This window comes from Primulina tabacum, chromosome 16 (genome assembly GCF_025594145.1).
Source record: "Primulina tabacum isolate GXHZ01 chromosome 16, ASM2559414v2, whole genome shotgun sequence".
In the NCBI taxonomy this organism is placed as follows: domain Eukaryota; kingdom Viridiplantae; phylum Streptophyta; class Magnoliopsida; order Lamiales; family Gesneriaceae; genus Primulina; species Primulina tabacum.
Window position 1 is genome coordinate 28,775,284 of NC_134565.1, and position 13,114 is coordinate 28,788,397.

Here is a 13,114-nt window from a genome sequence, read left to right on the forward strand (position 1 = left end):
TTCTCTGATATTTTCTTTTAAAACATAGAGAGTTATTTCACGCGAAAAATATCATGAAATTTCTGGATTAAATACGTGAAAATAAAATTTTTATAATATGTTTAGATATATAAAATTAATTAATTATGTTTAAATGTTTAATATTATAAAGTCACTCGTTTATTAGAATAATTTTCAGATTAAATAAATTTTAATAAGATTAATACGTTATTCAATGGTCAACATGTAATATAGAAGATTGTGTTGTAATATTTCATTTTCAAATTCGATGATATTCCAATTCTCCCTATAAATACAATCCTATGTTCTTATCCAAAGGCCACAAATTTCTTATATATTTCCCTTTTTCATTTCGTCTCTGTTTCTTTTCTCTCTTTATTTATACATATGTTTTCTGGCACGGTTCAGAAAATCTTGAACAATCTTCAGGCATAGGGAAAAATGAAGGAGATTTGGACAACAATGGCTTCGATAATGGGCGTCTGGGCTTTCTGCCAGAGCCTCCTTCACACGGTTTTCCCACCCGAACTCCGCTTCGCTTCCCTCAAATTCTTCCACCGCCTCTTCAGCTATTTCTCTTCCTACTGCTACTACGATATCACGGAGATCGACGGAGTAAACACCAACGAGCTTTACAACGCCGTTCAGCTCTATTTGAGCTCTTCTGCTTCGATTTCAGGCACTCGTCTGAGCCTGACTCGGGGATTGAACTCTTCCTCGATCACCTTTGGTCTATCCAACAACGATCGTTTGATCGACTCGTATAAAGGGGTTGTGATAGAATGGGAGCATATTGTTACCCAGAGGCAGTCGCAGACTTTTTCTTGGCGCCCATTGCCGGAGGAGAAGAGGGGGTTCACTCTCCGAGTCAAGAAGAAGAACAAACAGTTGGTGCTCAGTTCTTATCTTGATTATGTCATGGAAAAAGCTAATGAATTGCGGCGGCGGAGTCAAGATAGGTTGCTTTACACCAATTCGAGAGGTGGGTCTTTGGATTCGAGGGGTCATCCTTGGGAATCCGTGCCGTTTAAGCATCCCAGTACTTTCGACACATTGGCCATGGATCCTTTGAAGAAATCTGAGATTATTGATGATCTTGTGGATTTCGCCAATGGGGAATCCTTCTATCAGAAGACTGGGAGAGCTTGGAAAAGAGGGTATTTGTTGTATGGCCCCCCAGGGACGGGTAAGTCTAGTATGATTGCCGCCATGGCTAATTTTCTTGGATATGATATTTATGATCTCGAGTTGACTGAGGTGAATACTAACTCTGAGTTGAGAAAATTGTTGATGAAGACTAGTTCGAAGTCCATTATTGTTATTGAAGACATAGATTGTTCCATTAATTTAACCAACAGAAACAAGAATGGCTGCTCTTCTGGTGGCTCTGGTTCAAGGAAAAATAACTATGATGTTTCATCACTTCCGGGCTCGGAAGATGCCGGGAACACCATAACTCTTTCTGGGTTGTTGAATTTCACTGATGGATTGTGGTCTTGTTGTGGGAGTGAGAGGATTTTCGTGTTTACGACAAATCATATTGAGAAACTTGATCCTGCGTTGTTAAGGAGTGGGAGAATGGATATGCACATAAACATGAGCTACTGTTCATTTTCGGCTTTGAAGATTTTGTTGAAGAATTATTTGGGATACGATGAGATTGACTTGGAGAAAGAAATCTTGGAGGAACTGGAGGCGGTGATTGATGAGGCGGAGATGACACCTGCTGATATCAGTGAAATCTTGATCAAGAATCGGCGAGATAAGCGTAAAGCAATAGGAGAACTGTTGGAGAAGTTGAAAATTAAGGCTGAAAATAATAGGTTGAAATCAAGAAAGAAGGATGATAATGGAGTTGAAGAAGATGATGAAGAACAAGAGAAGAGAGCTCTGGATAGTCCTAAAGAGGGTAGTGACGATCAGTTGCAAGGAAATTGCAGTAAATTCGAGGAAAACGATGGTGGAATTCAAGAAAATGATGACGAGAAAATCCATTGATTTCTTAACGGTGTACGTTTATTATTTAGTATTTACCTCTACCGTGGGCCATGTTCTCTTCTGTTTTGTTTGTTTTTTGCTCTTGTTTGGGGGGAAGGAAGAGAGGTTGATTGCGCCATGAATGAATAGGGGATCAAAGCTTGTGGGAGAATTAGGAATTTTTCCCCGGGAAATAAATTGTCTACGTTAAAAGTAAAAATTTGCGGTAAATGGTAAAAAATTAAAACTCACAAAATATATTAAACTACATATTTTATAAAATTTTGTCTATTCAATTGTGTTTTTCTTCACAAATTGAGATACCTATTTATAGAATTTTTTTGAAATAATCCAAAAATAAATATATCGATCATTACATACATCATCACACATTAATTTTCAATATTTACAACTCTTTTTTTCAATACTCAATCTCTTATTTTCAATATCCCCATTGTGATGATTATCATGATACAAAGATTATCTTCATTACGTGTTTTATACTGTCTCGTTAAAAATCTTACTAGGAAAAAAAACACATAGGGATAAAAATCATAATAAGAGAAAAAGAATGCAGTCACGTAATTGTGCATCTCAATATTATATACGTGTTTTCTGAATATTATAGTGGGAATTGTCTTTGTGAATAGATCTGATGAGTTTTCACTTGACTGAATGTGACGAATATTAATATCTTTATTCTTCTCAAGCTCTTGGGTGAATGCGAAGAATTTAGGGGGAATATATTTAGTTATGTCGTTTTTTATATATCATTCTATTATTTGAAAAACACATGCAACACTATCCTCATATAATGTCACATGCTTCTTGTCGAATGATAATCCGCATGAGATTTGGATATGTCCGGTCATTGATTTTAGCCACACACATTTACGACTTGCTTCGTGAAGTGCAATAATCTCGACGTGATTTGATGAAGTTGTTACAAGTGTTTATTTCTGTGAACGCCAAGAAATTGCAGTGCCTCCACAGGTAAATACATATCCAGTTTAGGAACGTGTCTTGTGTGGATCAGATAAATACTCATCAGCAGCATAACCAATTATGCTTTGATTGGTATCTTTTGGATACAAAAGTTCCAAGTCTGTCGTTCATCATAGATAACAGGATATATGATTAATTCCGTTCCAATGTCTTTTTGTTGGATATAAGCTAAATTTTGCCAATAAATTTACAGCAAAAGATATATCAGGTCTTGTACAATTTGGAAGATACAGAAGGGCACCAATAACACTTAGATATGATACTTCTGGACCAATAATAACTTAATCATTTTCGCATGGACGGAATGGATCCTTTTTTATATCAGCAACCATTGGAGTACTTAAAGGATTTGATTTATCCATATTAAAACGTTTAAGGACCTTTTCTGTATAATTTGACTGGTGAAAAAATATTCCACATTCTTTTTGTTCAATTTGCAAACCCTGACAATACTTTGTTTTTCTAAGGTCCTTCATTTCAAATTTTCCTTTCAAGTACAACACAACTTCTTTAATTTCATTATTCGTTCCAATGATGTTTAAATCATCAATATATACAACAATAATTACGTATCTGGATGTTGTTTTCTTAATAAAAACGTAATAGCATATTGGATTATTTACATATCCCTTTTCATTAAGTGTTCACTTAGCCGATTTGAAGGATCAATTGCTGGGCACCTTGAGTTGCTTCAAACAAAATATTCTCCAAGAGCTGGAATAGCTCGTGTTATAAGAATGTTAACACCGATTAATTAAATCGAGTTTGGTTTTAATACCAAGCAGAAGAAACTCGAAATAATCATTCGTGAAGAAAGCTGTTATATTTGAAATCATTTTAACTTATGTAAAACTGAATAACTGAAAAGCATAGGGTCAGTTCTTAGATGTATCAATTCAGTTATGGTAAGAACTGAACTGATAACACATCGAACTGATCAAATCAGTTTGAAAACAACAGTTAATCAGTTAAGTATACAGATATGTTTATCGATGTTCGGAGACTTCAACTACTCCTACGTCACCTCTTCTACCACCTAGGGTAGGATCCACTAGAATACTTTGATCTATACAACACCTTGTACAAACCCACTCAGCTTAGGACTTACACTACTGCCTAATATGAACTCCTAGCCTAGACTGAAGGCATCACCTTTCAGTCAACACTTCTTTAACGTATGTGTGTCAAAGACTACATACATAAGTTTAGTGTCTTTGTGCAAGATTGTATTTGAGCGGTGGTGTGTGTGCGTGTGTGAGAACTGAACAAGGAATGCACCACGAAGGTGTTCTCACACACTGAGGGAAGTAAGATTCTTAACTAAGCTGATATGACTTGAATATTCCCTGTGGGTGATTGCTTCTTGCAAGCTGATAAGCAAATAAGTGTGCCTTTTTCTTTGTATCTTCACACACTCTTGTATGTTCGTGATATTTACTGATGGTCTTGAGCTTGTATTTATAGAGGCATTGAGACCGTACTCCAAGACTCATCACATGTGATCGTTGCAGCTTGAATGCATTCCTTGATATATGTGTCTCGACTTTTCTGACATGCCTCCAGGAATGTCTTGGCTTTAATATTTGCTGCAAAGTCCATTATTGTATCTTTGATCGTACATATACTTTTGTATCTTTGTGCATAGCTGGAATCCATTTAGGTATGCTTGTCTTGAATTACAACTGATTGAATCCTAACTGATGCACCTAACTGTTCATCTAAACTGATCTTCAGTTGGGCTGTTGAAATCAGTTGACTCGTCAGTTGAACTGATTTCACTCTTTAAGTTGAACTGGTTAGTTGGGCTCTTCATCAGTTGAGTACTTCATCAGCTGGCCGGGCATTTGAAGGTCTTCTGCTGAACCACCTATCAACTGAACAATCAGTTGAACTGCTTTAGATATATCAGTTGAGCTGATTCAGTTTGGGCAATCAGCTGGCACTTTCAGTTCGCATCTCTTAGCTTCAGTTTGGCTGGTTTAACTGATCAGTTCGAACCCTGATAAGTTCCAGCTTTCTGCGCACTAGGAAAATCATTAGACGCAAAATAACAAGTTTTGTTAACATCAAAATTAAAATTGCAAACATAAAATGTTCCAACAATCTCTCCCTTTTTGATGATCACAGAACTTGAGCAATTACAGCGATAAAGAAAAAAAAAATATTTTCAGTTCGAGGGATAGTATATTTAAACATCGTTAAAATCTTCCCCTCAATAACTGAATTAAAAACGGGTTTTAAAAACAATTTTTAGTTCGAGGGTAAAAGAAAACTCTTCCTCAATAACTGAATTAAAAACGGGTTTTAAAAACAATTTTCAGTTCGAGGGTAAAAGAAAACTCATCCTCAATAACTGAATTAAAAACCTCATTTGAAAGAAAATAAGCTCAAGGTAAATAGACAAATTTTAATCATTTAAGCAGTGTAGGCAATAAGTCTGGATATATCAATTTAGTCACATCAAAACTCAACCGGATGAACATGATGTTTATTTAATCAAATAAACTTCCTTGTATTTTACATTTAAGTACAATCGGTTGTAAGGAAAATTGCTACTACAATAGCATTTTAAATAACATCATTTATCAATCAGTTTGTGCATAACAGAACTGGATATGCCAACAACTGGTTGCCTTCACCACTTGAAATGCTGCACTGATCGTGAGTTTCTTTGCCAGAAGAACGACTAATTTTCCTTGAACTTTATCTTTTTGCTGACTAACTGGTCGAGCTGATTCAAATTAACTCAACTAATTCTGAACCGCATTGATATGATATATCAATGAAGCGGCGGTATATTGCTGATTATTAAGCTCCACTTTAATCATCCAACATCCCAGCATGGCTAAGCTTCGTTTGTTTTTCAGCTAAACTTGTAGGCTTGCAACTGAAATCTTGTTCACTGAACAATTTAGCTGTGCATCTTGATAGGTAAAGCTCAGAACCCTACAGGATGATTAAAACCCTAAAGCTCGGAGTTGAGAGAAGTGACGACAATGTTAGTCGCATAGCCAATCCTCTTAACTTTTCGCTATGAGCTATATATAAACATTTTCAAGTAGTTTTGAAAATAATATAAAGTACTTTTAAATAGAATTTAAAACTATTTTAAAGTAAAAAAATTTAAAACACAGTTTTCTTCAAATGTTCTTTTTAGAGCAACTAGCTCTGATACCAATTGAAGGATCGTTTGCTAGGCACCTCGAGGTGATGCTTTAAACAAAATATTCTCCAAGAGCTGCAATAGATCGTGTTCTAAGAAAGTTAACACCGATGAATTAAATCGAGTTTGGTTTTAATACTAAGAGGAAGAAACTCGAAGTAATCCTCCGTGAAGAAAGCTGTGATATTTGAAAGCATTTTAACTTATGTAAAACTGAATAACTGAAAAAGCATAGGGTCATGTTGGAAACTTAATTTTGGTGGTTTGACAAAATTAGAGATCAATTTGTTAAAATAACTGATCAAGAACAGACGAATTGATAAACTGAAGTTATCAGCCGAACTGAATCTACTTTGTCAACTGACTGATCAGTTGGATACTGATCAGTTGACATACTCAGTTGTGAGGTTACTTATCAGCTGATCATTCAGCTGAACACGTCATCAGTTGAAAAGGACATTCAACCGACAATAGTACAAAGCAGACTATAACTCGTAGTGGGACGCCACATTTCAAAGAATACATTGTACGAATATCAGAAAAATGTTGACGTGACAATCAACGGACACAAAAGATTCAAATTGTATTTATTATTACCGTTGGAAGAAAGCTTATAAATAAGCAAGAAGAGCAGATGAGATATAGAGCTGAAGCATACGATTCATCCATTCTCTTAAGCTTGCTGTTATTCTGCTAAATTTATTACTCTCACTTGAGATTCAAAAAGCTCACACTCATTAGAAATATTCGTAGCATTCGAGGCTACTTTTCGAGCTTATTAGCACAAACCTCTGTATTACTTATATCAGTCGTGCTAAAATCCAGTTGAAGAACTGTGAAAATTGTTGTTAACTAAGAGTTTCAGTCTTAGCAGTGTTAAGTCCAAACTGAAGTGGGTCTGTACAAATTTTGTATTGATCAAAGTCTTTTAGTGCATATTCTATCCTTGTGATAGAAGGGGTGACGTATGAGTTATTCAAACCTCCGAACATCCATAAATCATTGCATTATTATTTCAGTCATTTATTCTATCTTTCATTCAGTTTATTTCCGCAACTATACCTAGTTAAACTGATTGTCATCGACTGAAAAGATTCTTGAGTTTCAGTTTATCATAAAACTGATATTTTATTCGAAGAAGATTATAAAAATCGTGAGTGTTTATTCAACCCCTCTTCTAAACACTTTTCTACCTATTAACCGATCATATCAAGTGGTATCAGAGCACAGTTGAATCTTGTCTCAGAATATTCTCACTTACAACTGTTCGATATGTCTTCATTCAACAAAATACCTATGTTTTCCAGAGAAGATTTTGATGATTGGAAAATAAGAATGCAGGCTCATCTAGCTGCACAAGATGATGACATGTGGTATGTCATCACTGATAATCCAATGAAGATATTGAAAACAAACACTGCAGTTGCCATCACTGACGGGGCACCCCAACGAATAGAAAAGCCCATAGATGAGTGGACAACTAAAGACAAAAGAAAATAAAACTTGGATAATGTGGCCAATGACATCTTATACAAAACGCTGGACAAAGTCACATTCAGAAAAATCAAAATGTGCAAAACAGCTAAAGAAACATGGGAAAAAATTATTCAGCTATGTGAAGGAAATGAACAAACCAAGGAGAACAAGCTGTCTATTGATGTTCAAAAATTTGATAATATCAAGATGAAAGCAGTAGAGTCTATGCACGAGTATGATGAAAGAGTCAGCTGCATCATCAACGAATTGAATGCACTTGGAAAAGTGTACTCAAATAAAGAAGTGGCACTAAAGGTAGTAAGAGGTCTTCCCAAAGAATGGGATGTCAAGACCATGGCTATGCGTGAATCAAAAGATCTCAACAAAGTTGAACTACATGATGTATTTGTAGATCTAAAGGCATATGAATTTGAGCTACAAACCAGAGAAGGGGACCTTCTACACCAGCTGCCACAACGGCGTTAACTGATGTCAGACAGGAACCAACTGGTTCAGCTGACAGATCCGCTGATCAACTTAGAATTGATGCCATGTCATTGTTTGTCAGAAAATTCGGAAGGTTCATGAGGAAGAATCAAGAAAACTTCCAAAAACAATACCAGAAGAACCAATCCAAAGAAGAATCATATGTTTGCTACAACTGTGGCAAATCAGGTCATTACATAGCAGACTGTCCTACGCCTAAGAAGGACAGTCGAGGATCAATGAAAAACAAAGAAGCCATATGAGCACAGGAGAAGGACTAAGGATGACAAGAGATCATCCAAAAAGAAGCATGAAGTGCTCCTGGCCGAGGAAAGCAAATCAAAGTGAGCTGAAACCGACAGTGATGAGTCAGAATCAGAAAGCCCAAGCATCTCAAGTGATGATGAAGAGGAAATCAAATGCTTGATGGTAGATGATGCTGAACTGGATTCAGCAAGTGAACAGTTATTTGATTTTATCTCAACTAACTTCACTCGTGAGGAACTGATTACCACGTTGCATAACATGGTAAATGAGTATCACAAACTGGCTTGATCATTTGAAAAGGTCAAAGCTGAGCAAAATGATCCCAGTGACAACAAAACTGAAACTGATAAGTCACTTGAAGTGTTAAATTTAAAAGGGGAGATTGCCAAGCAAAACGCTGAACTGATCGAAAACCAAGCTTTGATATATCAGTTGAAAACTGAGATTTCAAAAAATTCTGAACTGATTCAAACTTGAAATAAATCTTCAGTTACATTAACTGAAATGCAGAATGCTCAAAAATCAGTTGCTGATAAAACTGGTTTAGGTTTTAACAGTCATGTTGAAAACTTTGCAAGTGATACTCAGCCAAGGTTGAATAATAGCAAAGGAAAGCATATTACCTTTGTAAAGTCAACCATGGTAAATGAACATTCAGAACCAAGTAAACCAACTGTTCAATCGACTGAGAATAAGAACAAAGGCAAATGATATGGTATTGGATATAGCTCATAGAGTTCAACTGATACAAGAAACTGGTCTCCTAAACGATTCAGTAACAAATATCAGTACTCAAGGAATGGCAATTACAACAGTAAGCCAGTTCAAAAACGGTATCAAAAGAACAGTCAGCTGAAAAAGGAAATAACTCATACTGTCTCATACTCACACCACACACATACTGCTAAAAAGTCAAGAAAAACCATTTGGAACATAAAAACTGGGAAGTCAGTTAGACTAATCCAAGTCTGGGTTCCTAAAGGACTAATCAGTTTAGGACCCAAATGAATATGGGCACCAAAGTTATATACTCTGTGTAATTGCAGGTAACAGGTACAACAAGAGAATCAACCTGGTATCTAGATAGTGGTTGTTCACGACATATGACAGGAGATGCCAATCTGCTATCTCAACTGTGGGTAAGAGTAAGCTTATCCATGGTAAATTTACAATTAAAGATGTTTTGCTAGTGGAGAATTTGAAGTATAACTTGATAAGCATTAGTCAGTTATGCGACAACAATTTCTCAGTTCAGTTTGACAAACACACGTGTTCAATTAGAAACTCAACTGATGAGGTCATTCTAACTGGAAATCGATGTGGTAATACTTACAAAGTCAGTTGGACTGAACAACCTTATGCACCAGTCTGTTTCATTGCTTCCAAATCTTCTAAACACTAGTTATGGCATAAGAGATTGAACCACTTAAACTTTAAATCTATTGCATATCTGAGTAATCATGATCTTGTAACTGGTTTACTCAAAATGGATTTCTCTAAAGTTAAAATTTGTTCAGCATGCCAGTTTGGTAAACAAGTAAGATCTTCTTTTAAAAACAAGGGTTGTAAATCTTCCTCCCGATGCTTAGAACTGTTACATATGGATCTATTTGGTCCTATACCAGTCATGAGCTTAGGGGGAATGAAATACACCTTGGTGGTTGTGGATGACTTTTCGAGATTTACTTGGGTTATATTCCTCAAATCCAAAGACCAAACTGCTGCACAACTGATCAAGCTCTTTAAAAGATTAATAAATGAAAAAATCAGTTGGAATTGATAGAATCAGGTCCGATCGAGGAACTGAATTCATCAATCAAATTCTTTCAAAATTTTTAGAAAGCACTGGAATTAAGCGTGAGCTCTCAGCAGCTAGAACTCCTCAGCAAAATGGTGGCGCTGAGAGAAGAAATCGGACCCTTAAAGAAGCTGCTAGAACAATGCTTGTTGATTCTGGTATTTCTCAAATGTTTTGGGCTGAAGCAATAAACACTGCGTGTTATACTCAGAATTGATCAATGATTAATAAAAATCATGTGAAAACACCATATGAGATCTGGCATGGAAGAAAAAGTGTGGTGTCTTATATCAAGATATTTGGCTGCAGATGTTTTGTACTCGATAATGGTAAAAATCATTTAAAAGCTTTTGATGCTAAATCTTCAGAGGTAATATTTCTTGGATATTCTTCAGTTAGCAAAGCATATAGAGTCTTCAATAAAAATTTGTTAAATGTTGAAGAATCTATCCTTGTTGTTTTTGATGAAACTACACTAACTAAAAAGCCAATTGATCCAGTTGAGCTAGTTGATAGATTTACAGATATCAGTTTGGAGGATGAAAATGAAGAAGAAAATCGTATCAATCGAAACATCCTTCAAACACTTGAACCAAAAGTGTTAGATCAAGCAATGGAACAGAAAGCTGCTCCTAATAATCAGTTAGTGGAGCAAACAGAAAATATTCAGTTACCAACTGATACAGCTCCAACTGAAACTGAAAACATTCAGTTACCAATAGAAGCAGTTGCTGATACAGAAGCAGCAAACACTGAACTAAGATGGAAGAAATCACATCCACCAGAATTGGTAATAGGTGATCCATCTGACCCAGTAAGAACAAGAAATCAAATGCTTTACTTGTTTATTCATTCTGCTTTTGTCTCACAATTGGAACCAAAGAAAACTGACGAGGCCCTTGCTGATCCTAACTGGATAAACGCTATGCAAGAGGAGCTAAATCAGTTTTAGTTCCAAGACCAATTTCAAAAACTATTATAGGTTCAAAATGGGTGTACAGGAACAAACTGAACGAAGATGGTTCAGTTGTGCGCAACAAAGCAAGGCTAGTAGCACAAGGATACATGCAAGAAGAAGGAATTGATTACGATGAAACATATGCAACAGTTGCAAGACTGGAAGCTATCAGAATATTCCTTGCTTATGCATCGTTCAAGAACTTTAAAGTCTACCAGATGGATGTAAAGAGTGCATTTCTGAATGGTCAGTTGCAAGAAGAAGTTTATGTTGAACAACCTCCAGGTTTTATCAATCACTCTTTCCCTAATCATGTCTATTATTTGAACAAAGCTTTATATGGTCTTAAACAAGCTCCAAGAGCTTGGTATGAGACACTTTCAAAATTCTTAACTGATAATGATTTTACCGTTGGATCAGTTGATAAGACATTGTTCAAATTTTCTAAAAACGATCATATTTTACTTGTTCAAATTTATGTTGATGACATCATATTTGGGTCAACTAACCCCAAATTATGCGAGAAATTTGCTAAGACGAGCAGGACAAATTTGAAATGAGCATGATGGGTGAACTGACATTTTTCCTTGGACTGCAAGTGAAGCAACTGGAGACTGGTATTTTCATCAGTCAAACTAAATATACAAAAGAGTTGCTCAAGAAATTTGGCATGGAATCATGTTCAGCTGCAAGTACTCCCACGAGTTCATCAGTAAAACTGGACACTAATCAAGGGGGAATATCAGTAGAGGCGACACTCTACAGAGGTTTAATAGGTTCATTATTGTACCTAACTGCTAATCGTCCTGATATTGTATTTGCTGTCTGTATGTGTGCTATATTTCAATCAAACCCTAAACAATCGCATTTTTCAGCTGCCAAATGTATTTTAAAATATCTTAAAGGCACGCCTAATGTTGGGTTATGGTACTCTAAAGACTCATATTTCAATTTAGTTGGATATTGTTGGATATTCAGATGCAGATTATGAAGGATGTAAGCTATATCGTAAAAGCACCAGTAGATCATGTCAGTTTCTAGGAGACAGACTGATCTCCTGGTTCAGCAAGAAGCAAACATCAATAGCCACTTCCACAACTGAAGCAGAATACCTTGCTGCTGGAAGCTGCTGTGCCCAACTGCTCTGGATCCAGCAACAACTGAAAGATTATGGAGTTATTGCCAAAGAATCACCAATATTTTGTGACAATACTAGCACGATTGCTATCACTTACAATCCAGTTCTTCACTCAAGGACCAAGCACATAGATGTCAGGCATCACTTCATCAAAGATCATGCCTTGAAGAAAGCCAACAGACTGGAGTATGTTTCAACTGAACAACAAGCAGCTGATATCTTCACCAAACCACTACCCGAGACTAAGTTTTCTTACTTTCGCAATATACTTGGTTTAACTGATTTAACTTTATTATATATCATGGCTTTTAATAGTTTCTTTTCATAACTGAGTATGTTATCATATGTTAATCGCTCAATCAGTTATTTGCCGGTTATTATTATTTCAGTTGAATTATTCTCAGTTGAATGACATTCATTTAACACCATTTTGTATGCTGAGAAGTAAAAGACAACGATAAAATCAAAATATTTCATTTATTATAATTGGAGCGTACATTTTTTATTTTCTTCTTAACAGCAGACAGCCACGAGGTCAACCAACCGGTTAAAACCCCTGTGGTAGTCTTCAGGAAACCCTCTGAAATAGCAATGCGCTTCAGAGTCCACTTCTCCTTCTTCAGCATCAGCAGGTAGACACCTTCGTCTGTGAAGATGTCAACCTCATCAGCAACGCGCAAACGTCGCCGATATTTCTTCATTTGTGCCACCCGTTCGGGGGTAGCAACCGTTCCTTCCTGATGGAGGAGCTGAAGATCTTGAAGCCTCTGCCAAAATCGGAGAACTTTGTGGAAGACTTCATCTTCCATAGCAAGCTTTCTGGTCTCCAGTGCTACATCCATAAAC

General features: G+C 36.2%; 1 protein-coding gene across 1 annotated transcript; it reads left to right on the forward strand.

The window, feature by feature from the left end:
• Positions 1–294: 294 nt before the first annotated feature.
• LOC142529371 (AAA-ATPase At5g57480-like) lies at positions 295–2,049 on the forward strand. The gene has a single exon (XM_075634896.1). The coding sequence runs from the start codon at positions 442–444 to the stop codon at positions 1,996–1,998; it is 1,557 nt and encodes a 518-aa protein (XP_075491011.1). The 5' UTR covers positions 295–441; the 3' UTR covers positions 1,999–2,049.
• The last annotated feature ends 11,065 nt before the right edge of the window (positions 2,050–13,114 follow it).